This window comes from Sturnus vulgaris, chromosome 6, assembly GCF_052056855.1.
Source record: "Sturnus vulgaris isolate bStuVul1 chromosome 6, bStuVul1.hap1, whole genome shotgun sequence".
NCBI classification, from domain to species: domain Eukaryota; kingdom Metazoa; phylum Chordata; class Aves; order Passeriformes; family Sturnidae; genus Sturnus; species Sturnus vulgaris.
Genome location: NC_142248.1, coordinates 25,491,680 through 25,519,547, shown reverse-complemented (window position 1 = coordinate 25,519,547; position 27,868 = coordinate 25,491,680). Strand labels below are relative to the sequence as shown.

General features: G+C 44.5%; 1 protein-coding gene across 2 annotated transcripts; it reads left to right on the top strand.

Moving 5' to 3' along the window:
• Positions 1-201: 201 nt before the first annotated feature.
• On the top strand, positions 202-27,335 carry NEK9 (NIMA related kinase 9). Of its 2 annotated transcripts, XM_088167338.1 has the most exons (23): positions 273-476; positions 874-903; positions 1,664-1,841; positions 4,863-4,918; positions 5,760-5,830; positions 9,572-9,677; positions 12,597-12,728; positions 13,709-13,819; positions 14,379-14,443; positions 15,378-15,428; positions 16,162-16,354; positions 17,564-17,708; positions 18,689-18,889; positions 19,289-19,335; positions 20,157-20,312; positions 20,741-20,849; positions 21,389-21,550; positions 21,924-22,094; positions 22,309-22,368; positions 22,940-23,130; positions 23,357-23,521; positions 24,201-24,413; positions 24,836-27,335. In XM_088167338.1, exons 1-23 carry the CDS (start codon positions 288-290, stop codon positions 24,956-24,958), a joined length of 2,925 nt encoding a protein of 974 aa, XP_088023464.1. In that variant the 5' UTR covers positions 273-287; the 3' UTR covers positions 24,959-27,335. The 2 variants fall into 2 exon arrangements, with proteins under 2 accessions (XP_014745701.1, XP_088023464.1); XM_014890215.2 differs by lacking the exon at positions 874-903 and having other exon boundaries at positions 202-476.
• Positions 27,336-27,868: the final 533 nt, after the last annotated feature.

Sequence of the window (27,868 nt, the reverse complement as noted above, 5' to 3'; positions counted from 1 at the left end):
TCAGGTACTTCAGACAGTTTTTCATTCCTAAAAGCTTTCCAAGAAGCTAACGTTGGACGCTTGTCTTCTTCTGAAGTGAATTCGCGCAGAGCCGGGGCTCCCTGCGCTCCGATCCCTGTCCCGCTGCCGGGGGCGGGCGGGGCGGGGGCCGGGCCCGGCGGGGCGGGAGCGCGGAGGTCGCGGCGGCGGCAGCGGCGGGAAGCGGTTCCGGGTCGCGGTCGGGAGCCGACATGGAGCCCGCGGGGCCGCGCTGAGGGAGCGCCGGGCCGAGCGTGGCGGCCATCGCCATGTCGCTGGGCGAGTACGAGCGGCACTGCGACTCCATCAGCTCCGACTTCGGCAACGAGTCCTCGGGCAGGGGCGGCTCCCGCGGCGGCGGCGGCGTGCCCGGCGAGCAGGAGGAGCTGCACTACATCCCCATCCGCACCCTGGGCCGCGGCGCCTTCGGCGAGGCCACCCTGTACCGCCGCACCGAGGTAGGTAGGCGGCCCCGGCGGCGGGACGGGGGCCCCGTTCCGCCGCCGCCGCCGCGGGGCCCCGGGGCCGCTCCGAGAGGGACGGGGGCCGCTGCCAGGGCGAGCGGGGCGCCAGGGGCCGGTGCTTGAAGGCGCCGGTGCCCGACGGGCTCTGCCCCTGGGATGAGCGACAGCCCCCAGGGTGGCACTGACAGCCCAGGGTGACATCCCCCGGCACCGCTCTGGGAACAGCCCGCATACGAAGCGACATCTTCAGCCCTCAGTGGCCAGCGGTGCAGGGGCTGGGTTTCGGAGCCTTTGGGCGCTGCCAGTCTCTGGGTCCCCTGAAGTTTGGCAGGGAGATGCGGAGATTCTTCTGACGCTAGTAGCCTACTCATTTTTCTGTGTTTTGTTCCAGTTACAGAGGACATGGGGTCATCTCATACAGGTAAACTCTCACGTGCTCAGCATTTCAGTGTAATCAGGGGAGACTGGATGAAAAGCCAGTTCTCCCGTTGATCCCAGCTCGTTTAGTACCGTCCAGTTCAATTGTGGGTTTAGCAGCTGTCAAAGAAAAATATTTGATTTAGTTCCAAAAGGAAGTTCTTCAGTTTTTTTTCTGGCCTCCTTGAGATATCATGGCTTGGGCAGGTGTAAGTGAACACTGTTCACGTGAGAGATCACTCGTAGCATGGCTGACAACGTATGTGGGCCTAACAAGGGCAAACTAAATCTAAATTCCTTCTGGTTTCCTTACTGATTTGTTTGAGGGTTTTTTTTTGGTTTGGTGGTTTTTTTTTTTCCTTTAGGCTTTTTCTTTTGAATATTTGTAACAGGTTATGGTCTTGTACAATATCCTGCAGTTACACCACTAAAAATACAATGTTCTCTCTTTATTGAACAGGAGTATGCTTAGTGTTTATTGAAAAAAAACAAACCATGTATCTTTCCCTTGGTTTGGTGTTTTTGCTTTGTTTTTTTTTCTCAGACTGAGTGTTGGCCAGCCAGAAAGATGGCTTCAGGCCATCACTATTTCTAATGACAAAGAACAAACCTCAAAACTTAAGCTGTGAAGAGCATTTGTCTGAAATCTGTAAGAGACAGGAAAGTTTTTTACTTTTCCTGCTATTTTTAGTTCCTGCTATAAAGGCACATACAGTTCTGTTCATAACAGTGCTTTTTAATTGAAAGATATTTTTGTGTTTCAGGATGACTCACTTGTAGTGTGGAAAGAGGTGGACCTGACCCGGCTGTCCGAAAAGGAGCGTCGTGATGCTTTGAACGAAATCGTTATCCTGGCCCTGTTGCAGCATGAGAACATCATCGCTTACTACAATCACTTCATGGATAACACCACGCTCCTGATTGAGCTGGAGTACTGTAATGGTGAGATCCTTACTCCCATTTATAAACAGGCAGCTGCCATGTGTCTGGGTCACCCTCCTACAGAACCTGCAAGTATTTCTGGGGTGTCAACTGGAGAGCAGAGGAGTGGAGGTGAATTCTGCTGCAGGGCTCCTGAAGAAGAGACTGAGAACCCTTCTGATTTGTATGTCAGGTGCTAAAAAAAGAAGCCCAGTAATTCTTGGAGGCAGTCTATGCAGTAGATGATTTCTTGAGTTTTCTGAATGGCTGGTGCACTGGAAGGAGTGGATTATTGGTGATAAACATTTCTAGTGCACCTTGCTGTGTTCTTTTAGAAGGGCAGTGGGAAAAGACCATGAGACTATCTGGGCCTCTCTACCAGTACCAAGTGGAACTGTCTTTTCAGTACTGTCACTTAAATAGGTTTATAATTTGGCAATTAAAAATCAGAGCTTAAAAATGTCCTACTATGCTGCAGTTAGGACTTTTTCCTATCTTCTGCTTTCAGCTTTTACATTAACTATTAAAAAAACTCAAACAATAAAAATTTTTCTGATGGTGGAGAAAGTTTTAAAATTCTTTCCAAGGCTAGCTCGGATGGTGGTATTTGGAGTTGTCAGGGGAAGCATTCCTAGCTTGGATGGAGCAGTAGAAGGATTTGCAATGAAGTTGTGACTAGCAGCTGCTCTTAGATGGCAGGAAGAGGAGCCCTTACACAGCTTACACTGCTGTAAAAGGACACATACATAGAACTGCAGTGTGGTTCCTGTTTGGGTGAGTGGGACAGCTCCCCAGGCAGTGTCTGGTTTGTATAGGGCTTGCATTAAGCCTTGGCTCATCAGTAGAAACGTTTTTTGCTGGAAAAGGCTATCACCTGTTGTGATCACCTTATACAACAGATTGCTTTCACTGGAACAGGTTGGAGAGCACAACAGAGTTGTGTAAGGTCTTTTAGAAGGGTGCCAGACACCATGGTTGGCAGCTTCGCCAAAGCTGTTTTTTCTTCTCTGCTTTTTGTTCTTTTGGAGGGTGGAGTCCAGTGCAAGCATAGGGGAAGTTAGCTCTTTGAGGCACCTTTTATTTTAAGGGTTTTCTCTCTGTGTGAATTACTTACTTGCCCTGAAAAGACTTGCATGCTTGAGGCCATTATAAATTTGTTGGAGGGCATAGAGAAAAGCTGCATAGTATTGATGTCTGTGCACATTTGTAAATGCCTCTGTTAGCTTTGGGATAATAACCAAGAGATGAATGTATAGCTGGCGTTGCCTGAATGTGTCTGAATGGTAGAAAACAAGGGACGTGAGAGAGGAAATCTTGTGTGGACTTCCACATAGCGATTTTGCCAATGCATTAATAGTTGTTTATTTGGCTTTTTTTTTTTACATGATACAACCCCAAGATAATTTGTGAGTAATTTTTAAAGTAAAGCAGGACCAGTCACTGTCAGACACTGTCAGAATCCAAAGGTTTTACTGTTTAATTGGCTTGTCTCTTCTGAAGATCTAGAAAAGAATTTCGAATTTCAGTAAATGTTGCCCCTGTTTTACAGAGGAGGAAACCAGGTTATTGATTTATTTGCCTTTAGTTCCATGTGTATATCATGGTGCTGTAAAACTTGGATTTACCATGGGATAACATCAATGAATACGTATAAAATATATTTGGGAAGAAATATTCTATAAAATACAGTAATTGAAAAGAGAATAACCTTATGTTGGAAGGTTAGATGTGATTAAATGAAACAAATACTAAATTAATTTGGTTTTCATATGTGTGCATAGAAGTATTGGTTATACGAGTCAAGAGCTAACTTGTCTCCTTGTGTAGGATTTTGGCAATGTAGTACCTATCATTCTGCTCTTTGGTTCAGAAAAGCTGCAAAAAGATGTGAGAATAAGAGAGATGAAGAACACAATTGACTAAATGCCTGCAAAGTTTGAGTGATTAGAAAAGACATTCATAAGAAAAAGCAGAAGTGAATACTTTGGTTAAATTGTGAATGTGAAGAATGGTTTGTAGCTAATTTGTAAATGTGAACGTAAGGCAGAAAAAAGAAATATTAGGAAGTTACAGCAAGGCTGAATGAGAAGAAATTAAGTGAAGGGAATGTTAATTACAAAAATCTTCCTAACATGGGAGTCTGAATTCAGTTCCTCAAGTAGACAGCGGAGTCCTTGCAGCCTGTATTGGACATTCACCACTTGACAGGCCCATGAAAATCATGCAGACAGAAGCTGTCTTGCACCATGGGAATGGTCCTAGTGATCCATTACAATTAGGACATAGTATATGATAATTGGGAATTGGAATAGCAGCAGGAGGTTATCATAGTTTTGGGATTTACTGTTTGGGTGCTGATCTGACAGGGCATTTCTCTGCCTGCAACCCACAGCATCATTTCTTTCAGCTCTCCTTGATTTTCAGTCTGCTGTGTTGAAGTCATGGGGTGCACTGAGGATTTCTGCTGATTTCAGGCTTCTGTTAGTGGTACTGCTGTTGTCAGTGCTTTGTGAGTTCTGCACCAATGTATTTGGCAGGGCAGATAAAGGAGAGGCCAGTCAGAGCTGGGGAGTAGATAGGGAAAGACAGTAAATTGTGCTTTCAGGAACTCGTCTGACTTAAAATTTGTTTTCTTTCTCTTTTTTAATGTATTATTATATATATAATGCTGAACAGGATAATCTTGCTTGATTTGGCATACAGCTAATACATGTTTACATACCCCAAGAAGCACTTACAAAAAATAAGTAGAAAAGTAGGGACTGCTGTCTGAGCTTACTGATTTACTTTTCAGAGAGTATTAAAGGATGGTGTTAAAGAATCGTCTCTGCTTAGACTTAAATACACCATTGAAGTTCTTAGATGGAAGAAGAACTTAATTTTGTGAGTGCCTGACCAATTTAAGTGAAGAATGCTGAGAGAGAGCTATAGTGATTTATCAGATCTCTTAGGGGATTTGAGTATTCCCAGCAGCACTTGAGCAGAATAACTGCTGCCATTAACTAAGATGAACCTCTCTGTCTTTCTTACTCACAATTACAGGAGGGAACCTCTACGATAAGATTCTGCGACAGAAAGACAAGTTGTTTGAAGAAGAGGTAATTTGGAGTGGTTTGAGGGAGCAGTGGAGCTGGCCTAATGTTCTGGGGGATCTGTAGGGTTATTTGAGTATTTCTTCCAATTTTTTTCATTGTGATTTCTGTGTTTATCTGAGGGGTGGCATCCTCCTGGTTCAATATTGCAAGCATTTACGGACTATCTGAAACTTCTTATTTTCCTTTTTAACTGTCTATAAGCAGTATATAGTTCCAAGGGAGGAATAATGAAAGAGAGCTGGCTTTCTTCACCTTATCATCTTGGCAAACGTTTAACTTCTAAACCTCTCTCTGTGTTTCTTCCTAGTGGGCCCTTTATTTCTCTCCCTTCTTAATAAATTTGTAGAGTTGTTTTCTTTGAGCCATTTCCTTGAATCTATCTTACTCTGTTCTTTTTCTGTCTTTATTTAAACTTACTTTTTGCTGTCTGCTTTCACTGCATGCTGGGCTGATTAATGATTACATGTAATTGTCTTATATAGTGACTACTTAGACTTTCTGGCTTATGGAGAGTATTTAATGGTCCCAATTAATATTTGGAGAGACAACTGTAGATGTTTCCCAAATGGTCATTAATTGTCTATCTTAAGTCTTTTCACTTATTGAATCTCTGATGCTTGTCAGGACAGATACTATGAATGGAAGTAGAACAATCTACCAATTGAAATATGTTTTTAGAGATTTCCAAACCAAGAAATTCTAAAATTTGCATATTCCTGAAAGAGCTTCTAAATGGTATGGCCAGGCCCTGTTGCTGTGCCACAGTGACAGGGACATGTAGGGTTTTGTGGTGGTTTCTTTTTCCTTTGAGCCTCACATTATGCTTGTATTCCTACCCATGCAGATGGTGGTTTGGTATCTCTTTCAAATTGCATCAGCTGTGAGCTGCATTCATCGAGCTGGAATTCTTCACAGGTAAGTGTGGCATGCAGAAAGCTGAGGTAACCAATGCGGTTCATGGGGGTGAGTGAAGAACTTCTTTGCTGCTTTGCTTAAAGCAAACATCGAGCTTCTCTTCAAAGTGTAATAGGATCTCCTACATGTTAAGAATCCCTTTTCCATTGGGCTGGAAACCGTCTTGTGATAAATGTGGCAGGAAATCTTGTATTTGCAAATGGAACTGCAGCTGTGTGAACAAAGAGTTTATCCACATAGGAAGGAAGTAAATTTGCCCTTTATTGCGATAGCATATAAATGATGTTTGTTAAAGTGGGTAGGAAGAGCATTTACCACAGGTCAAAGGTACTTCCGACCTGTGCAACAATTAATAGCTGCAAAGCCAATATGTACATCATTCTGTAATTCCTGGAGGTTAATGATGATGAAGGCTTTGTGTTTGTCCGTTGCTGTAATATAACCCATGTGAAGATTTGTCCTACATTTGTCTGAATCTTATTTCTTTGGCCTGTTACTTAAGGAGCTAGTACAGTCTGTTGGCCTGTAGTGGTAATTTTGACAGTTATTCTGAGATTTTAATGTGTAGCTAATTACCTTTTTCCGTTGCCCTTTTCTGTTTGGGAGCAGTAAATTTCATGTCTGATGTGTGTTTCAAGGAGGCCATGATGTTCAGGGGAGTATTGCACATGTAGACAGCCACTTTCAGCACAGTTGGATCATGTGTTGTACTAACTTATGGGCATAGCTGTGTGAGGATGTTTTCTATAGGATAGCTGCCATTCTGGCTGCTGCCATTCTGAATCTTTAGTAATTGGCAAGCCTTGCTAATGAGGGGTTGGTAGCCTACACTTAGCAAAGTAGTGCCTAAGTTTTTGGCCTGAAGCAATTATGTCTGTCTTGCTTTGCAGTGATTTCCTTCTTACCACCTCTGAACATGTATGGTCCCAAATCCTTCCATAATAACAAACTGAACAATTATTTAAATATTTGCAGTAATTTCCTTCTGCTGCAGATATTGTCAGAGTGACCCAGGACTTCGCAGTGCCCCAAGTGGATGAATGCAAAGTGCTGCTTTACTTGATGCTTTCCTGATCTACCCTGGGAAGTTGTTGATGTACATTAGGAAAAGAAGGTGTTATGTTGACCATGAAAAGTGTATCATGCTGCAGGGGCTTCCTCTCTATTTCCACCCTCTTGTGTTGATCCATGAAACTACACACAGATTACTCTTGGGAGAGTGTTTTCTATCACTTTTGGAGTTCAACGTTTTTGTGGTCCTCAGCCTTTCAATCTCTTGGGCATAGAATGTCATAGAATCATGGTATCATTAAGGTTGAAAAAGACTTCTTAAGATCTCAAGAGTCCACCTGAACACCACCATGTCAACTAAACCATGGCACTAAGTGCCATGTTTAGTTGTTTCTTGAACACTTCCAGAGATAGTGGCTCTACCACTTCCTTGGACAGCCCAATCCAATGCTTAACAACCTTTTCAGTGAAGAAATTCTGATATCCAACCTGAACCTCCCTTGGTGTATCCTGAGGCAGTTTCCTCTTTTGACAACTGTCACCAGTTACCTTGGAAAAGAGACTGACCTCCATCTTGCTGCAGCCTCCTTTCAGGCAGTGGTAGAGAGTGATAAGGTCCCACCTGAGCCTCCTTTTCTCCAGGCTAAACAACCCCAGCTCCCTCAGCTGCTGCTCATCAGACTTGTGCTCCAGACCGTTCACCAGCTCTGTTGGACATGTTCCAACACCTGAATGTCTTTCTTGCAGTGAAGGGCCCAGAACTGGACTTGAAATGTGGCCTCACCAGCACTCACCAGTATAGGTGAGCCTGCCCTGGTCCTGCTGGACACACTGCTTCTGATACTGGCCAGAATACCACTGGCCTTCTTGGTCACCTGGGCACATGCTGGCTCATGTTCAGCTGCTGTCAAACCAGCACACCCAGGCCCTTTTCTGCTGGGCAGCTTTCCAGCCGTTCTATCCCCAGCCTGTAGCACTGCCTGGGGTTGTGGCCCAAGTGCAGGACCCAAAATTTCACCTTACTGAGCCTCTACAACTGGCCTCAGTCCATTGATCTAGCCTGTCTGTATCCCACTGTAGAGCCTCTTCTACCATCCAGCCCATCTGCACTCTTGCCCATCTTGGCGTTGTCTGCAAACTGACTGAGGGTGCATTCAATCCCCTCATCCAAAACACTGATAAAGATATTAAAAAGGACTAGCCCCAACACTGAGCCCTGGGGAACCCCACTGGCTACTGATTACCAATTGGATGTGGCACCCATCCCCACCACACTCTGTGCCTGGCCACCCAGGCTGTTTTTAACCCAGCAAAGAGTGCACTTATACAAGCTGTGGGCTGCCAGCTTCTCCAGCAGCCTGCTCCTGCATCTCTAAAATTTCCTTCTTAAAGTATGTCCAGCCTTCCTAGACCCCTTTGTTTTTAAGAGTGGATTCTCAAGGATCTGTCTGAACCAGCGTCCTGTAAATACCAAAGTCTGCCCTCCAGAACTCCAAGGTGTAGATGTTTTGTTGACCCCCTTCCTTAATTCACTGAGAATAGAAAACTGTTATTTTATGGTCGCTACCTAAGACGGCCTCCAACCACTGCATCTCCCACCAGCCCTTCTCTGTTCAGAAACAGCAGGTGCTGCCCCAGTAAACTTTCTAACCAGCTGTGTCAGGAAGTTATCTTCCACACCCTCCAGGAGCCTCCTAGACTGCCTCCTCTCTGCTGTTGAGTTTCCAGTGAACATCCAGCAGGTTAAAATCTCCCACAAAAACTGAAGATCATGAAACATCAGCCAGCTGCTTATGGAATCTCATCTGGCTCTTAATCCTGGTTGGGTGATCTTCCCCCTGATTCTCACACACAGGCATCTAGTCATATCATCACTGAACCTGGGCTCTGGGCAGTCGAGAGTCATCATACAGAGCCATCCCTTGCTTGCCTGTCCCTTGTGAAGAACTGCACTGCAGCACTCCAGTGGTGCCAGTCCCTCCACCACATTCCCATGATGGCAGCTGCGTCACAGCTTTCCTGCTGCACAGTGGCTTCCAGGTCGCTCTGTTTGTTACCACACTGTGTGCGTTGGTACAGATGCACTTTAGCTGGGCTGTCGATCTCACCCCAACACTGGCATGCAGCCTATAGGCTCACGTCTAGCCAGCCTGGTCTTATCTCCTTCCCCCTTTAAATCTAGACTAAGAGCTTCTTAATCAGCCCAGCCAACTCATGGGCTAGAATCCTATGTCATGTTACTAAGAGTTCTTCTTGAGGGATAAGGACATTATGCTTAAGTTCTAGAGTGGCATCTGTTTCACACCCTCTGTGTATGTCTTTATATGTGCATACATACATATTTATACTTGCACTTACGTTTTTAGTGAGCTCAGTGTCTCCTGGCTTAGGTCTATTTATAAAACTAGCAAAAATAAGACCTGCTCAATGACCTTCATGCAAGAAGAAACTGAGAGGGGGGGAAAAGAACTATCTTTGATCTGTGGCCTTTACATAGGTGTCTGAGCCTGAACTTTTGAAACTGTGTTTGCATGGGGAATGTGATAAAACATGGCTAACTGCAGTTACTGCCCTGGTACTTGGGGCAAAATTGCCTTTGGAGAACTCTGTGTATATGAGTGCTGGCAGAGTAGCAAATAGCTCATTTTGGGGGGAAAGTATAGTAATGTGTGGAGAACTGTGAAATCTGGAAGTGTATTTGAGTGTTTGAATTTCTTTTTCTCGTTTCAGAGACATAAAGACTTTAAATATCTTTCTAACCAAGGCAAACCTGATTAAATTGGGAGACTATGGGTTGGCAAAGAAGCTGAACTCTGAGTACTCTATGGCTGAGACTGTGAGTATTTGCCATCTTTGTATGCAAACTGAGTTGCATTTTTCTTTCATCTCTGCATGCCTTGCAGAAGACCAGGGACACTACATTCTTGCTGCTTGTTTTCTGTTACTTTCTTTCCCTCACCCCTCAATTTCCCTTTGTGCTATGGTATCTTATCATTAAGGTTGGAAAAGACCTCTATGGTCATTGAGTCCAGCTGTTAACCCAGCACCACTGTGTACACCACTAAACCATGTTCCCAAGTGCTGCATCCACAGTTTTTTTTTTTAACACTTCCAGAGATGGTGACTCAACTACTTTTCTGGGCATCTTGTTCCAATGCCTGACCCTTTTAGTGAAGAAATTTTTCCTAGCATTTTATGTAAAGCTCCTTTGGCACAACTTGGGACCATTTCTTCTTGTCCTGCCACTTATTACTTGGAGACTGGCACCCACCTTGCTCCAACTTTGGCATATTTGCTGATGTGTTGCAGCCTGCAGTTATCGTTGCTCCCAGGTTACCTTTTGGAGGTCTGTCTCTCTGGAAAGCAGCAGTGACTAAAGATAGGTGCCACTATGGAAATAAAATTGTACCAGAGCTAGCATAGCCATGCTAGAGAGCACTACTCTTCTTTCCCCGGGCATGGTGATTCTAAAGATGAAGCTGTGCAACACGAAGGCAGTGCTAGCTGAAGGACAGAGACAGCATTGGAGTCACATCAGAACAACACCCTCCCTCTGGGCTAGTTAAGGCCAGCTTAACAAATAAATTAATTTTGTCATGCTGCTAACAGGTAAATTTTGTCTCGGGTGGATCTGAGATAGCTTGGTTGTGCATGCCTGACATTGCACTCTGACATAGGCATGTCTCAAATCTCTTTAATATTCAGGCTCTGAACCAAATTGTGAAGAAGCAAGACAGGCACTTGTGCTTCTTTTGGTAACCAGATGTATAGTTTATTGGTAATACTCCTGAAGGGGGGCAAAGCTTCTTAGGACAGATTTTTTTGTACCAGAAGGCTGTCAAGCTTGGCCTAGTTCCAGACCCTGCCAGAAAGCATTTTTGCAGCCAGTTATGACATGGGGTAAGCTGTATTGCAGGCACTTAAAAGGTTCAGTTTGCATTTCTCAACTCCATTAATTTCTGTGGTGAGTGTTAGGCTTGGAAAGGGAGACCATGTCTGAGGTTCCTATTTGCTAAAGGCCTTTATTATAGTTTGGGACACAAGCCAGCTCATACTTTTCCTTACCAGGCTGTATTATTCAATTTAATGCCAGGTGTTGGTGTTCTGTTAGGATGTGTAGTTAAATACTTGCCAGTCTCTTTCCAGAAATGTGCACTATTGTGCTATTCCCCTGTTAGTGGGAACTCAAGGCTACTGGATAAAGCCATCACTAGGCTGGGCTGCAGCAGAACTACTTCTGTTTTGTCACACTTTTCACGGCCTTCTGACTTTAAGAGGCGGTTTGGTCTGTGCTGTGAATTTCCAGATTTGTTTCTGTTTGTGCTGTCTGTATTCATCTATACCTACTACACCTGCAAGCATTGGTTTTTTCGTTTTTAACATATAAAAAACTTTGAACTACACACCTTCAACCATATTTTGATTTTTATATGCTGGCTATGCTCTGGTCTAGTTGCTCAATTTGTAATCTAATGACCAGTGGCAGACTGGAAGTAATTTTTTTGGGAAATGAGTGCAAACATATTATTGTCAGTATTTGTAATTGTAGCAGTCAGATTGTGATTTTGTAGAATGCTGACATCTTGCATACTAAACACTGAGTTCTTAATTTATAATTCTTTTTCCCATTTACCAAAGAAGATAGAGAAAATATGTCTGTCTTACAGAAAGCTTACATTATCCTTTGCTAAAAAAATGTTTAGGTACAGTGTCCTAGTTCTCTATGTTGCACTCCAATTCTTAGGGCTTCTAAACTTTCCCATGGCTGGAACTCATGTACCTCTGTAGCAGTCACACTCTGTGACAGGAAATGGGAGGGAGATGGCAGATCCTGAATGTACCCATTAGGTATCCAGTGTACTTGCAGAGTCTCATGAAGGGCAGGCTTTGTAGTCCTTGGAGCTTTGCTGAGAGAGTTGAAAAGAGGTCATCTATAAATATTTCTCCTTTTTCTAAATTCTGTCTCGTTTTATTTTGCTGTCTAGTTTCTTTCTAAGGAATGAGCTCCATTCATCTGGAAACTTCATTCTTGCATCTTTTTTCATGTTTATTCTGTGTCTCCTTGTTGTGACTTTGAGCTAAGCTACTTCTTCTGCAGTACCTGGGAGGCCTTTGTATTTATGTGCAGGGTTTTGGACTTTTTGTGTAGTGGGGGTGTTTGTTCTACACAAAACAATTGTTCAAGGAAGTCACTTCTAAAGTGAAAGCCTTTTGGATGGGACTCAAGCCAGCTTTCTACGTACTGACCCTAAAGGAACCCTTCTTTTCATTTGAGACAGAGCAGCCTTTGTCATAGCAGTATCTTGTGATCACAGTGGCTCCATAGCTAAGGTCTGGCATCTGTATTTGGAAGCTTTGCTAGATCTTTTTTTCTTCAACCTCATGTGAAGGTTTCCATATGCCTGATCAGTGCATAAGACCTGATTACCTCTAAATGATGTATATTTAAGAGAGGGGAAAGTCCTTGCTGTGTTTTTATGACTTTAACTCTAGTGAGAAGTATGTACCACATCAGGTACGTGAGAAGAGAGGTGTCTAGATTCTTTTAGGAAGCTCAGGGTCAGACAGGTTTGTGGATGACAGGGGAAAAAGTGTGCTTGTTGTTCCCATCCCTCCAGCACATTAGGGAGGTATATCACTTCAGTACTGTGTCAGATCAGTGTCTAGCTCTGTCCTGTGTGAGCATAATGGATACAGAGCTCTTGAGTTGCAGGCTGCTGGATCATTTCTGGTTTTTAAATGTTTTTTTTCCTAGCTGGTGGGAACTCCATATTACATGTCCCCAGAACTCTGCCAGGGTGTGAAATATAACTTCAAATCAGATATTTGGGCTGTGGGCTGTGTCATCTTTGAGCTGCTTACTCTGAAGAGGACCTTTGATGCTACTGTAAGTCTGCAAACCAATATGGACTGAACAACCTTATTTTTTATTGTCCTAAGATTCACACATAGCTTTCTTCGGTCATGTTTTTCTTTTGTCGTTGTTTAAATCTGCTAATTAAAAAAACAGTGGCCTAAGAGTGACAGCTATAGCCAGAGAAAATGTCTGCATGGTTCTCCTTACCCTTTGTGCAGATTTCCCTTCTGCCTTCATGCAGTAGCCTCTCTGACTTGTGCCAAACCCACCCTTGTCTGCAGCCCCTGTTAACTCGATGCAGAATAACAACTGTGCTAATTGGTATCGTGGTTATGAACGAACTATCCTTTTCACTACAAGGAGGAAGTTTGTGACTGTGTAGTCTTTTTACTCTTTTAGCATTACTAGCTGTGAATTTTCTGTGTAGCATTCTGTGGCAAAAAAGTTCTGGCCTTCAGATTTCATTGGATCTCATCCTGTTACTCTTTCTCTAAGCTTGATTGCAAGAGAAGTCTGGTCGAGCTGGCATAGAGAGGGTGAAAGGAGCATTGCTGGCTGGCACATGTGATTTGCTAGCTGTGCCATGTAATGGGAAAAGCTGCCATTTTCCAAATGCAAGGTTTTGTAACCCTGAAAGAGAAGGTGTGAAAATACCATCCTTTCCTGACTTTCTTCAGTGATGGCTCTCGAGTTCCCAGCAGCTTTGCTGCTGTGCCGTGTTAATGGCGATATGTGGCATAGGAGATTTCATGCAAAGAGAAGCCTATTCTCCCTGCACCATTAGAGAATTTGGTGAAAAGTTGGGTGTTGCCACTAAGTCCTAGACATCAGGGTTGCATTTCTGCTGGAATTGTTATTAGATTTCTGGAGAACCTGCTAAGAGGGGAAGAAGAGGGGTGTGTCCTGGTCAGAGATAGAGGAAGAAAATAATGGTGGCCTATAGCATGTCTCCCCATTGGACACGTTGTCCAGTTTGGTTCCATTATAGCTAGTTTCTGGTTTCTGCCTAGAATCCCCTCAACCTTTGTGTGAAGATTGTACAGGGAAATCGTGCCATGGAGGTTGATTCCACTGTCTACTCCTGGGAGCTGATCCAGATGGTGAACTCCTGCCTTGATCAGGTTGGTGCATACATTCTAACTTTCAAATACCTATTCCCAGCTGTCTCAGTCATGGAATTCAGGGGTGAAAGAGAATGACATGCCTGTTTCAGTGTGTGAGCTGCTGATGCAGGGTAATTTTTGTGAGGCCTGAGACATCACTAGGGTTGGGTTTTCTCCAGTCCTCTGAAAGTTTTGTCTCAGTCCTGCAGGCTCTGGAGGTGTGCTGGGTTTACTCTGATCACAAGTATTTAATGGGCTGGCAGAAGCAATTATTTTTTAAAGCAGTGCTGTGGAGGTAGGAGCATCATGTCAGTACAGTCTCTTAGGGCTCTGACTTTCTGCAGGGAATTAATTTATTGAAAGCAAACATAGTATTAATACCTTTGGAGCATGCAAGTCCTTCCTGCACATCTTTGGTATTTATCCCTGTTCATTCTAAATGTTTGAATTAATTCCTTTCCCTTCTGAAGGGAGTCAAGGAACGAAGTTCATGCAGGCTTGAATGAAGTCTTCTGGCCCAAGATTTTACTGTAGATGAGTATTTCCCAGAGAATTACTTGTTGCTTCCTTCTTTTAGGACCCAGAAAAGAGACCCACTGCAGATGAATTGCTTGAACATCCCCTTCTCAGCAAACGCAGGAGGTAATCAGATGGTCTTGCCTGAAACCTAGAGGCTGACAGGAAAAACAGGAGGGTTTGTGCAGGCTGGTGGTGTTTATGCTTTCACAGCAACATCCTTAAGTTAATTTAGACTGATGTGAGGCAGATATTTAAGTACTTCATTCTCTTTAGGGGAAAAGTGCATTTTTGCAGTCTTGTCTTCTGATCTGATGTTCTGTTGGTGCATGTGAAGGGTCTCTGCATCCTTAGAACCTGTTATTTTGAGAACCTTGAGGTATTCCATTCTGAGCCTCTTTGAGGAATGCTTCTTTCTACTCTTCAAATGTCTGTGAATGAAGAGACACAGAGATCCTCTTGCAATCATTGGAAAAAGCCATTTTGAATATATATATTCAAAATATATGGATCATTCAGTATAGATACTCTCACTTTTTCCTTTTGTTGCCTCTATCGTTGGGAGAAACTTGCATTGAAAGTGGCCCATTTTAGCATAGTTTGACCATCAGCCTGCACACACTATCTTGTCATGAAAGGGGACAATAATTCTGGGCTGTTTCTATTCCACATTGGTTTATTTGGGAACAGCAGACAATACTATTTTGCTTGGTGATCAGCAGAGTTTGAGTTTTATCTTGCTGTATGCGTTGGTAAAAACCCAAACCCTGATAATATTTAGCCATTTGAGGTTATTCTTGTGCAATATGGGTATGGTTGGCTGCATTTTCATACAGACATAATTTGTTGTCCTCAGCTCTTCTAGAAGTTTGTTAGCTGTGTGGTACATTACTTCTGCCCTACTTACTGTGTATTCTGTGAGCTGGTAAATAACTGCCATCTTTCCTCCAAGAGGCAGCAGCATTTTATGGGAAAGGAAAACAGCCTGTGTGTGCTGCTTGTCAGTAAATTGCATAGAGTAATGTTGCTGTTTCCTAAAATCCTTTTTCTCTCTTGGCAGGGAGATGGAAGAGAAAGTCACGCTGCTTAATGGGCCAAATAAGCGACCAAGGTAATTATTTAGACGTGTTTGAAAGGAAATACGGAGAGAACAACTCCCCAGAAAGGAACTGAGAGTGTTAGCCTGTGACAACCTTAATGGAATAGTGTCGTTTAGAAGATCCCTGAATGCTAGAAATTTGACAGAGCAGTTGCATGCTTATTGTCCTGTGTTTAGCTCTGACTTTTATACCCTAGTTATTTGTATGGCTGGAGCTGTACCTCAGCAGATCTCATCCAGCTCTAATCTGTCTTACTAAGGATGTAATCTTTACAGCCTACATAACTGAATTGTAGTGTAGATCTCTCCTTTCACATAAATTCCCTTCAGCAGGAGGAATATGACTGTCTGATTATTAATTTATTACATTAATATAAATATCTTCTATAAAACTTGATATAGCAGAGGCTCAGCACAGTTCCAAGCAAGCCTGTAAGCAGAGTTGCTCTGTGAAGCAGGTAGCTTCTGTGACATGTATAGCTGATTGTCTGTTATTTATCAGATAGAATTTGACCATTTTTTCCTCATAAACTTGGAAGTACTAACACTATCTGAGCACCTTAGGTGAAGTTGTCCCAGTTCATGGGCTGTTCACAGTTTGCTGGAAGAACAGTTTTTGAAAATAAAAAACATGATTGGTTGTGAAGAGGAAACAGCTAGACAACAGCAGGAGAATGGGTGATGACAAGGAATGCAAACTCATTGTTAAAAGCATGTGTGTATTTTGTTGGGGGGTCTTGTGCAGGTCAAGTACCATGAACGAGGCTCCCATTGCAGTGGTGACTTCACGCACTAGTGAGGTGTATGTTTGGGGAGGTGGTAAGTCCACCCCCCAGAAGCTGGATGCCATCAAAAGTGGCTGCAGTGCACGCCAGGTGTGTGCTGGTAACACTCACTTTGCTGTGGTGACCGTGGAGAAGGAGCTGTACACCTGGGTGGTAAGTGAGACAAACTGCAGGAAGTGGGTAAGGGTGGGAAAGGAGGGTTCACATCTGCTGCTGGCTGCTCATGAGCCTGTTTGAATCAGATGGGCAGGAAGCTTGGAAAGGGAGAAATCTGACTACAGTGAACACTGAGACCATCTGATCTGAGGCTGATCCAAGTCTCCCAAGGCAAGCGTGTTCTGTGAAGACATTTTCTGTTGTGACAGGAAGTGTCTTGGAGACTTGCTGTGCACTTGACGTTTGTAAATGGTGGTCTTGTAGGCCCAAACACAGTCAAACATCTCTTCATTCTATTCCTGATACTACTAGACATGCAGTGGAGACTTAGTGATTCTCTGTTTTTGTATTTTCAGGGAGGGTTTTTCAAGATCAGAATGGGTGGGATGAGTGACCTTTTTGTAATACAGTTGTCATCTGCAAAGTAACTTCTATCTGAAAGCAGAAGAATCTTATGTTAAACAACTCTGCTTTTTATGATGAGTGGAAATTCTGGAATAGTTTAAATTGAATAAAAAATGTTGGCATATAATGCATTTTAAACAACTGAATTCAGTCTTCTCAGGTTTAGATGGTCTGTGACATGGAGGTCTTTTCCATCTCCAGTCTTCCATGGGTTTTTGTATTGATTATACAGAATCTGTTAAAAGAGATTAGAAGATAAGTCAGTAAGAAAGGAAAGAGATCCAAATAGGAAGAGAATAACTTAGAGTAATTTGCTGGATGTTGCTGCAAAAACAACCACTGAAAACTCTCAACTGGCTATTAATAGTTTTAGTTTCAACACTACTTGTTTTGGTTTTCCTGTATAATTGCTATGTCAGACGGCTTCAGTGACATTTGTTTCAGGTTATGCATTTCTTTGCAGCCATTATGATTTAGAAAAGTTATTCAGAAAGTTGAAGGATGAATTTCAGTCCTTAAGCAGGGAGCAGGCTCTGTAGCCTGGCAGATGAAAAAGGAGCAGAGGTTTCTCACCAGCTGCTGATGTGAGACTGGATCACTTACTGTTAGAACATCACTCCCAGAAAGCCTGTGCTGCCATTGGGATTGTTGCCTACTGTATGCACAGATAGCAGTCTCTTCCCAAGAGCAGACAGAACATTTTCTCTTGCTCCTTGCAGTCTTCTGTTGTTTGCTGTTAAGTATTGACACCATCTCTGGGATTGTGGAAAGGTAACCTCACCAGGTGTTTCTGTCTTGCAGAATATGCAGGGGGGCACCAAGTTGCACGGGCAGCTGGGACATGGAGACAGAGCTTCCTACCGACAGCCAAAGCACGTTGAGAAGCTTCAGGGAAAAGCCATTCGCCAGGTGTCCTGTGGAGATGATTTCACAGTGTGCATCACGGGTGAGAGCTGGAAGTCCTTTGGCTCAGACTATTGTGGATGTGTAGGCATCCCCTCATTTTGCTGAGCTGTTGGAGGCGTTTGCCTTCACCATCAGATTAACACAGCTTTGTGCACGAAGGAGAAAGCCTCATATGTTACTCATCCCTCAGTTTTGAGGATAGTACCAACATTATTACATTTGGGATAGATTATGTCTCGACATTTGAGATAAATTAACATTATTTCACAGAGGAAGATACTGATTCCCAAGATGGATGGGGTTTTGCTAAGGATGTGCTCCTTTTTGGTGATAAAGCTAGATGTTGACCACAAATCCACAAGTCAATGCAGAGTCTCTGCTTTTACCAGTGCATGTGTTGCCTCCATTCGTGCTTGTACTAAAGACAACGAAGCCTGAAGTCAAGAATGTAGATGTTTGAAACTCTCTTTGAACTGTGTGGGGAAAGAATCACCCAGTGATGAAAAAGAATATGTGTCTAGCATTTGCTGTTTAATTCAGAATGTTTGACATCTGGTAGCTGTGTCTAGTTCTAACCCTGCTCATAGTTGAAAGGATGTGTTAGTTATGGCATTGTCTGTTATAGAAGAATCTGACTCTTGCTTTACCCATGCAAGTGATTCTCAAGAAGGTAGTTTCAATCTTATTTTGCTAGTGCTGAAAAGGCGAGATTTGACAGAGATAAGCTCAGGTGGTCAGGAGGAAAGAGTGACTTAGGTGGCCACAGAATCAATTTGTGGGTTACTGTTAAAGAAATTGGCAGGTTCAACCAAAGAACTTTTTACTGAAGTAGCTGAAGGTTGTCTTGTAAGATCCATCTTAACATGAACAAGAAAGGGCTCCATAGTCTCCTGATGACATTCTTCTGCACTAAAGAGGATGGTTGCAGAAAAGAAGTTGCTCTGACCATGTCATAAGAGGTTAATATGCAGCCTGACACGAACCCTGTGTGCTGACCCAAGCTTCCCTTATGTCCTTCAGATGAGGGCCAGGTGTATGCCTTTGGCTCAGACTATTATGGATGCATTGGTGTTGACAAGGCTTACGGCTCTGAAGTGCTTGAGCCCCTGCAGCTGGATTTCTTTCTTACTAATGCTGTGGAGCAGGTCTCATGTGGAGATAACCATGTGGCAGTGCTGACCAGGAACAGAGAAGTCTACACATGGGGCTGTGGAGAGTATGGTAGGTAGAATCTCCCTGAACCCTAAAGGCACTGAGACATGCCTGCCTGAAAGCGGCTTTGTGCAGGTGTGTAATGCAGGGCTTGGGTGAGGGCTGCCTGATATATACACTGGGGGCAAAAAACATTGTTTCTTTGTGACTTTATTCCCTTGTAAAAATGGGGAACTGGAGACTGAAGCCTTAGGACTTTACTGTGGAAAGCTCTAGGGTGTCATTTGGCTTCCCTGAGGGTAGGGCAGTGGTTCTGTGAGTAGGGTTGGATTCCCTTGAGGATTGGCGGGTGGTGATGGATGTAGGGGAGCAGGGAGATTCTTTTGGGACTATGGAGAGACAATACCAGTTCTTAGATATGGGCGTCTGGTGAGACCATTTTTAATTGCAGTATTTTCACTAATGCAGGGCGCTTGGGCTTGGATTCAGAAGAAGATCACTACACCCCTCAGAAGGTAGGGCTGTGACTACTTCTCAAGATCTGCAAGGGCATCAATCCAAATTATTTGCTGTTTGGAAATGCTGTCTGTCTGGGGCTCAGGTGTTTTTTTTCTGAGACATCATAGAATTTGCAAGGGATTTTACTTTGCTTCCTCACTTCATTTTGCTTCATATCTCTCCTAGAGATCATGACAGAGTCATATCACTCACAAACCAGACAGCACCATAGCTTAGAGTTTCATTGCTCTGATTTCCATGATGAAACTGAAAATGCCAGCCGAATGTAGAAATCATAGTGAGAAATACCAAATGGTTTATGTTGGGTCTGTAGAGGAAATTCACAGCCATGCAGCTACTGCGAGTCTTTGAACGTAATATAATGAGTTAAAGATTAGTTGACTGTAAAACCCTCTTTGAATACAGTATTGAGGTAACTGGAGTATTCCAACCCTCTGGGGGTTAGAAGTGAATAAGCCAAAGATCTGTGATCACACAGTATCACACCCACACGGCAGAGACACAAACCCAGCCCTATTCAGCTAACTGGGTTTGGTATTTGTAGAGCCCATCTGGCCTGGTTGCCTATGCATCACATTTCAGGTTCCTGTGCTGGTCAGTGATGTCTGCCTTGAATATCTGCATTGTGACCAGAGTTTCCATATGCCACAGACTTTATGGTATTCTTATACCTTCATTTAAAATAACTGTATTGGCTATTGATAGTGTCCAAACTTAGCTGTGCCACTGCTCTACCCTCATATGTTTTCCTTGTGCCAGCTTCTATGTAATAGGTGTTGGGATTTTTATTTTCTTAGGATATATTTCTTCCACCTAGGTGGATGTTCCGAAGACCTTAAACATTGTGTCCGTTCACTGTGGCTGTGATGGAACTTTCCTGCTTACCCAGACAGGCAAAGTCTTGGCATGTGGACTCAACGAGTTCAACAAGCTGGGCCTGAATCAGTGCACATCAGGGATAATAAATCATGATGTAAGTGCGTTTGGATCCCTGGCTCCAGTTCCCAGCAATCAGTAGTATATGGGGAAATGGTAGTCCTGTCACAGAGTATTCATTAGCTTTGTGACAATGCTTTAATTCCAGTCAAGACAATGGATACTGGGACTGTGGGAAGAGGCAATTTGTTCCTCAGTTTTCTGTCTGCCTTATGGGCTTATGTCAGATCTGAGGTAGTGAAATGGAGTGAGCTGCTCTGGTGACTTTATCCAGTGATACAGATTCTGGCAGTTTTATATCACACTTGTTTTAGGACTGTCTTTACATCCTGAAACCTAGACTTTAGGTCCATTAAACCTAAACTTTAGGTTTAATATCGTGGTCAGACCTGAATTTGCTTGAGTAGGTCTTAGCTGATAAATGTGTGGTTTTTTCACTCTGTGCTTGCCCACATCTTTTGTCAGACATACTGTGAGGTGCCATATGCCACTTCCCTTACTTTGGCCAAGCAGCTGTCCTTCTACAAGATCCGTACCATTTCTCCAGGGAAGACACACACAGCTTCTATTGATGGTGAGAGCCTTGTGCAGTAAGAACTGAATGCTGGTTGCTGAATTGCTTTACATCAACTTCACCCTTTCAGCCTGGCCCTTGATACTGGAGGTTTTGCTCTTGGTAGCAAGGTTCACACCTGCTGCAGGAACTCAGGATTCCTGTTTCTCAGCAGTCTTGTTTCCTGGCCAGCTGAAGCAGCAATGTCAGCCTTCCTGTTTTTTTAAAGCGGAGAAAAAATAGTTTTGTGAAGAATCATGCTCTGGACTAGCAGTGGAATCATTTATGATCAACTTGGGCTTTGCCCAAGAGACATCAGTCAGAGAGCTGTGAGGAGTCCCAGTCCCCAGCATCAGAAAAGGGAAGCAGTGGGAAAAGGAACTAGGGAGGTGTTTCCAGGCTAAAGCCATTCCTTTTGGCTGGCACTGTCCCCTTCCAGCCTGGCTGGCTGCTCAGCAGAGCCATTCCTGTTCATGGGCTGTTGCTGTCTGTGCTCTGTGTGCATGGCTGCTTGCAGAGTTGGGCCCTTACTGTGACCGTCTCCTTCTTCTTCCTCACAGAGCGGGGCCGCCTGCTCACCTTCGGCTCCAACAAGTGCGGACAGCTTGGTGTTGGGGACTATAAGAAGCACCTGGGAATAAACCTGCTGGGAGGCCCCTTGGGGGGTAAGCAGGTGATCAGGGTTTCATGTGGAGATGAATTCACCATAGCTGCTACTGACGGTGAGTGGGTCTTTGCCAAGTTGTGGTGGGTTACTTTAAACTTAATCTGCAGAGTGGTTAACTGGCTCCCACTGATCATTTCTTTTACCAGCCCCACAGCAAAGCACTGAAATAAAGAAATCTTAGACGGGGGCTGTCTTGCCCTCTTAATCGCCCGTGTGCAGTTCCAAGTATTTGCTGTCCCTAAGGCTGCAGAGTACTCACATGGCAGCTGCCTGTTAGGTTTATTGTTGGTTTGTTCTCCCACTGTCAAAATGGAGCTGGTCGATTAAATACTTTGGAATAGCAATTACAGCAGAAAGACTGATCCTTGCAGCAATTACAGGCTGAGAAGGAGGGAGAGAATTGAACCCCTGAATTTCTTTCTCCTCAGACAACCATATCTTTGCTTGGGGTAATGGCGGGAATGGGCGTCTGGCAATGACATCGACTGAGAGAGCTCATGGCTCAGATATTTGTACCTCGTGGCCTCGGCCAATATTTGGATCATTGCATCATGTTCCAGACCTGTCATGCCGTGGCTGGCACACCATCATCATTGTTGGTAAGAGTAAATTTAGGATGTAGTTTTGGGATCTTTTTTATGATGATATATTCTCTAGCCAGGAGAGTATAAATCTTGCCTGAGAACAAGGCCAGATTTCTCGGGCAAATGTGGCAAGCTGCTCTGAGCCACAGGCCTGTAACACTGGCTTTGTAGGAGTTATCTTGCTTTCTATGTGGCACTCTTAACGGGAAGTGTGCTTCTTTCCTTGCAGAAAAGGTGTTGAACTCCAAAACAATACGATCCAACAGCAGTGGTCTGTCCATTGGTACTGGTAAGTGACATGCCCTGGGGAGCTCTGGTTTGAGTCCACTCAGTGGTTAGTTTGAGTGGGTGAAGTTTGGTCCTGCAGCACAGTTTCTCTGTGTTTGAAAGGCCTCACGGAAGAGCTGAAAGGGAAGAAATCTAGTTGGTGCCATGCATGGGAAAGGATGGCCCAAACCTGAGGAAGCAACAACTGAAACAGATGAGAAACAACATGGATGCGGAGAGGGCTTTGCAGTTGAGGAACTTCAATTTGACAAGGAAAAGCTGAGAGGAATTCACTGAAGGGAACTGATAAGAGAAGGGGCTCTATGGGGGCAATTGCTAAAGAGAGGGAGTCCAGTTTATTGAATCTCTGGGAGGGCTGGGGCCAAGAAACTGCAGAAGACTGTTACACAAGCCCTTGTGGAGAGGCCTGCAGGGAGTGTAATGAGCTAAACCATTGGGGGACGTAATGCTAGCATGTGCCCTCACCATGACCATACAGCACAAATTTATGCATCTTCTCTGCTCTCTCTGGGATTTGGCAACAGGAGTAGCAGAAGTGGGAAAAGTATAAAGTTTTCACTTTTGTTTGCTAGTGGCTCAGAGCTGCACAACTGGGGGAGGAGAGGAAGAGGATAATGAACAGGAAGCAGAAACCCCCAATCCCAGTGGAGGCTTTCGGGGAACGATGGAAGCAGATCGTGAGTTGGGGGGCTGGATCAGCACTACAGAAGCAAAGGGAGGCAACAGTGGTGACAGCAGCTCCTGCCCTGGCTGGCTGCGGAAGGTAAGGTTTCTCAGAAATGCCTTAAAATGGGGATCTGGGCTGGGAAAACTGGGTGGCCCCTTCCACCTTTGAGTGATACTGATAGGTTCTTAGAGCCGTGTTGCACAGAGCCCTTAAGGCCTCAGCTGCCTGTTTAACCACAAGAGGGTGTTGGTGCATTGATTGAGAAGATGAAATGACCTGCAGGAAGTTGGCAGGTCTGACAGAGCTGCTTTTGTGTGTGCAGGAGCTGGAGAATGCTGAATTCATCCCCATGCCTGACAGCCCGTTTCCTCTGAGCATGGCATCTTCAGAGCCTGAGAAGGAGACTCTTCCTTACCAGAAACTTCAAGGACTCAAAGTGGCCTCTGAGGAACCTGTTGAATTAAACAAGCCCAAAACGGAGCCCTGGGTAATGTTACCAAAGTGAATGCTTGTCTGAAAGCTCTTGGGGACCATAAATGGCAATGTGTGGTTTATGGGGAGAGCTGAGAAGAAACTTAGATTGGCTTAATTCATCTGAATGAGGAAAAGAGGGCTAGTGATAATCAGAGATGACACTGCAAAGAGAAAAATTCCCAAGGATCTAGAACACAAAGCTGATTCTTGGTCAGATTTAAAGTAATGAAATCAGTTCTGTGGGAAAATGTGTATAATGCAGTTGGAAAAAAATTAGAAGCCAAGGGCTCAGAAGCCTAGCAGAAGACAGAAACTTAGAAAGCAGAATTTGTTGTGAGATGGAAAGAATTTCTATAGAAAATCAATGAGAAATTACAACCTGTGAGACTACTTAACTGTAGGAATTTTTCTGTCTCAAGAAGAGACACAGATCCTACGCTTAGGGAAATGGGGGTAAACCAGATGAATTTTGGTGATAGGAGAACAGGAACAACCTTCCCAGGAAAAGGAGGAAGCTAGTGGCTTTGTACAGAAGACAGAAGGAGAAGTAGCTTGTTGACCCTGCCCGCCAGAAGTTTGGCGAGTTGGGGAGCAAGCTGGGATAACACTCTGGGTATGTTTTTTTCTTGTGGCATATACAGCTCCTGGCCTTGCACTCAAACCTGGCCTGGCTTCCTTCCATGTCTCTGCAGCCTACTTGCCTGAGTCCAACCTTACCATGTGGTGAAGGGAAGGATGCATCTTCTGGTGCAGGCTGCATGTGCAGCACTCTGCAAGTGGAGGTGACACACCTCCGAGGCCTGGTTTTACAGTGTCTGGATGATCAGAAGAAGCTGCAGCAGGAAACCCTTCGTCTGAGTGCCCAACTCCAGCGGTTCTGCAGGAGGATGGAGGAAATGCAACAGGTGAGAATCCATCATCTGGGTGCACATCCATGCTCAGGGCTCACCGTGCTCCTGCATATTGTGGAGGCTGTGCAGAGGGAAGCAGCTCTTAACAGCCATCTATCAGCAGAGTTTGGTGGGACTAACAAAGATGACTGTTTATTGTGTAAGCTGCTGATGCAGGCTGACAGGAGCAAAACAAGAATGAAGCCAAGAAGCGTTTCCTCTGAGGACAGCCCACTCTTCGAGGGATGTGGAATTTACCTTTATTTCTGCTGATGAGAAGGGATGGGCAGTCAGATGTTGCGAAGAGTCACAAATGGCTGTGTAGAATGCAAACTGGGCCTTGTGCAGCTTCTAGCTATTCTGCAGCTATTTATTATTTATTATCTATTTATTTATTATTCTGGTGCTGTTTGTGTAACTGCTGTGTGTTTTGACAGGTGAAGGTTCATTCCAAAGGAACACAGACAACCAAAGAGGAGATGGAAGTGGATCCAAAACCTGACGTGGATTCAGATTCCTGGTGTCTCCTGGGAACGGACTCGTGCCGCTCCAACCTCTAGTCTCCTGAGCCCACTGGGATCCATCTAACTTCACAGCACACTAACCGAATGCAGAGAGCGGCTTTTCTGGCGTCAGGTCACTCGCAGACAAGGAGCGAGGCCGGAGGCTCCAGAGCAGCACCCATGTACGTTTGATATGAACTAGGAGTGAGTTTGAGAGGGGGAGGGCCCTTGAGCTCTAGGCCAGCTCAGTGATTGAAGCAGCAGCAGCTCCTCTTTGTACCTTATCTGTCAATTCTGCACGTGAGGCAGAATGGCCCCATTATGGCAATGGCTCCAGTAGCAGCTTGTGGCCCTTTCATTGTTTCACTGTTTCCTGGGAGCTGCCTTTGGGACCCCAGTATTCATCACTGCAACTCTAGATGAGAGGAGGAAACATGTTTTGTACTGAAGCTGGCTGAACCCTAAGACTCGCCACCTTCACTTCAGAGGGGTGAAGGACTAGGATCCTCTCCTTACCACGTGGTAAGGCCCTGCTGGTGAGGCTGCTTCCCTCTGCTCAGGCGCAGAGGGACCAGCGAATGTATCATTCTGGAGGCAGTGGAGATGTTCTTCTTAGGGAGATAATAGTAGACAGCATGTCCCTGGCCTTGAGGCACAGCTTCTGGCCATATGGCTGTGCCCACTGGTCTGTATAGACAGAGTTTGAAGGCTTTATTCTGGGTGTGAGGGCTTTCCAACTTCCAAGCAATGCACCAAGATGAGTGAATCAGGTGTTTCCCATAGCAGTAGTGGGGACTGGCTGAGATTGGATCTGTAGTTCTCCATTTCTGACCACCTGCCTCCCAACCAGATGCCAAGCATCTGGGCTTCAGATTTACCCATTTATTGCTCCAGTTGTTCAACTTGGTTTGGGTGCCAGAGTTTCTGGTTTCTTGGCATAAACCTGTAGCTACTCCCTGCTTGGCTTCTCTTTTGCTCTGTCCCTGTGCCTACACTCTGTGTGGGTGTGGGAAAAATCCGTGTTTTTCCACTCAGTGTTCTGATGAAGCTGGAATGCCATTTCATACCCAGAATAGGTCACTACTGTGGTGACAGGATGTAGCCTTCCCCAAAGACCATGAATGATCAAATCTCAGTCTGGAATTTGCCTTCTTTCAAGAAGTTAGAAGCTTTCCCAAGAAAATTGGAAATGGGAAGAGGCATGGTCTGATGCTCAAGATTTACTCATTTTCTGTTAGAGAATGAGGTTAATTTTATTCCCCTTAAAATTATTAGCAAACTGACTTTGAAGTAAAGCTTGTGGGATTGGTAAGATCCCTGTGAGCAGCTAGCCTCCCCTGCCTTACATGGCGCCTCCAAGGAGTCCTGAGTTCCTCTCACCTTTGCTGTGAGAGTGGGGCTGTGATTTCATCAGGCTTAAATGACCCCCATCAATGCCATGTTACTAGAATTGCCTTAGGTCTACTGGAGGTGGAATTCGTATCACCTCTGACAGACTTCTTCTGAGAGACTGTTCTGGGGAATCCAGCATTCCCCATATGTCTCTAGAGGTGGATGCCAAACCATTTACTTGTAACGCTCCTTAAATACTTCTTTGGTGCCTATTGCTAGTATGTGGGAGCTGAATCAAGTGCTGTCATCCCAATGCAGCATCCCGGGCAAGGATGGTTCCAGTGTGCCTGTCCATTGCTACCAAAAGCCAAGCAGGAGGAGAGCCCTCCTGGGAGGTGGTGAGAATCAGGTGTCCTGGTAGAGCCAGGCTTGTTTGCCCTCGTGATTCTGCTCTCCTTTCCCCCACGTGTGTTGGAGCCAATTCTCAGGTCAGGGTCCCGGCTTGAGGGTCGTTGGTCACATGCAACAGTGTCTTTGAGGACTGAAAAGTTGAGCCTGAGCCATGTCCAATAAGCAAGCACCAAGCTGATGAGAGTCGCTCTCCTGCAGTGCACTGCTATCCTCATTTCTCAATGCTCTGCAGTTGGGAAGCTAGGTGCACAGACTGGATTCCCCTTGGATCTAGTGGAGGATTAGGGTTCCTGACAGAGGATGCCCTGTGCTCCACAATCTCATATGTGCCTTAGAGGATTCACGCTATCCAGGTTGTGCCTGTTACAGACCACAGATTTCACACCAGCCAGCTATGCAACAAAAAAAGCAGTTTGAAGGTAGCACCTTTGTCTTGGGCTGAAAACAGAAAGGCAGGCAGGCAGAAGTGCCTTTGAGCAGTTTCAAACCCTTTTTACTTCTCCCCTTCTTGCAGTGCTAGCTCTGTATGTGTTGGTCTCCTGCTAGTATTGCTACTGAGTTGTTGTAGAGGAACACAACTTATGCCTGCTCTGACACTCTGGCTGAAAACTAGTTTGTCGTTGTCTTTCTTTGAAAGGTTAAAGGGTGGAGTGGTTTGGAATTTCTGTTTAAATAAATGTTTAAACTCATACTCCTGTGTTTGAACTCTTTTTCTTTTTTTTTTTTCCAAGAGAGGAAAGGGAAATATGCATACAGTCATGTGGTTTTGTGGTATTCTGGTTTTGATTATTTTCTTTTGCTTATAGAAAGAGGGTGAAAGGGCTTTTAGGTTCTTTGCTCTGGTTAAAAAAAAAAAAGTCAATTTCTGTGTCCCTTCATTAAAAGAAACCAACAACAACCAAACAAAAAACCCATTCTTTTCTCATACTGCTACATCTCCTCCTAGTGACGTCAGGCGCTTTTGTGTGAGTGTGTGTGTGTGTGTGTGTGTGTGTTTATTTCCACAGTTTGAGTGCCAAGTGGGGAAATGAGTAACGGGAAGAGAGGCTTAAAGGGAAGAACTACCTGTTTCTCTCAGATGATCTTCACTGATCATTAAGGCCTACAGAAGGGAGAACCTGACTGACACCTGCTCAGCCACAGTGTTCCTGCACACTGTACTTAAAGCTTGTCACTTTTATGAGAAGTTCTATTAAATTGTGAAATATCTTGACAGGCAGAGCA

Coding starts and splice junctions, on each gene's coding strand:
- NEK9 (XM_088167338.1), top strand. CDS start 288: ATGTCGCTGGGCGAGTACGAGCGGCACTGCGACTCCATCAGCTCCGAC. Junction 17,709..18,688: donor TTTCACAGTGTGCATCACGG/GTGAGAGCTGGA, acceptor TATGTCCTTCAG/ATGAGGGCCAGGTGTATGCC. Junction 23,522..24,200: donor AGCCCAAAACGGAGCCCTGG/GTAATGTTACCA, acceptor ATGTCTCTGCAG/CCTACTTGCCTGAGTCCAAC.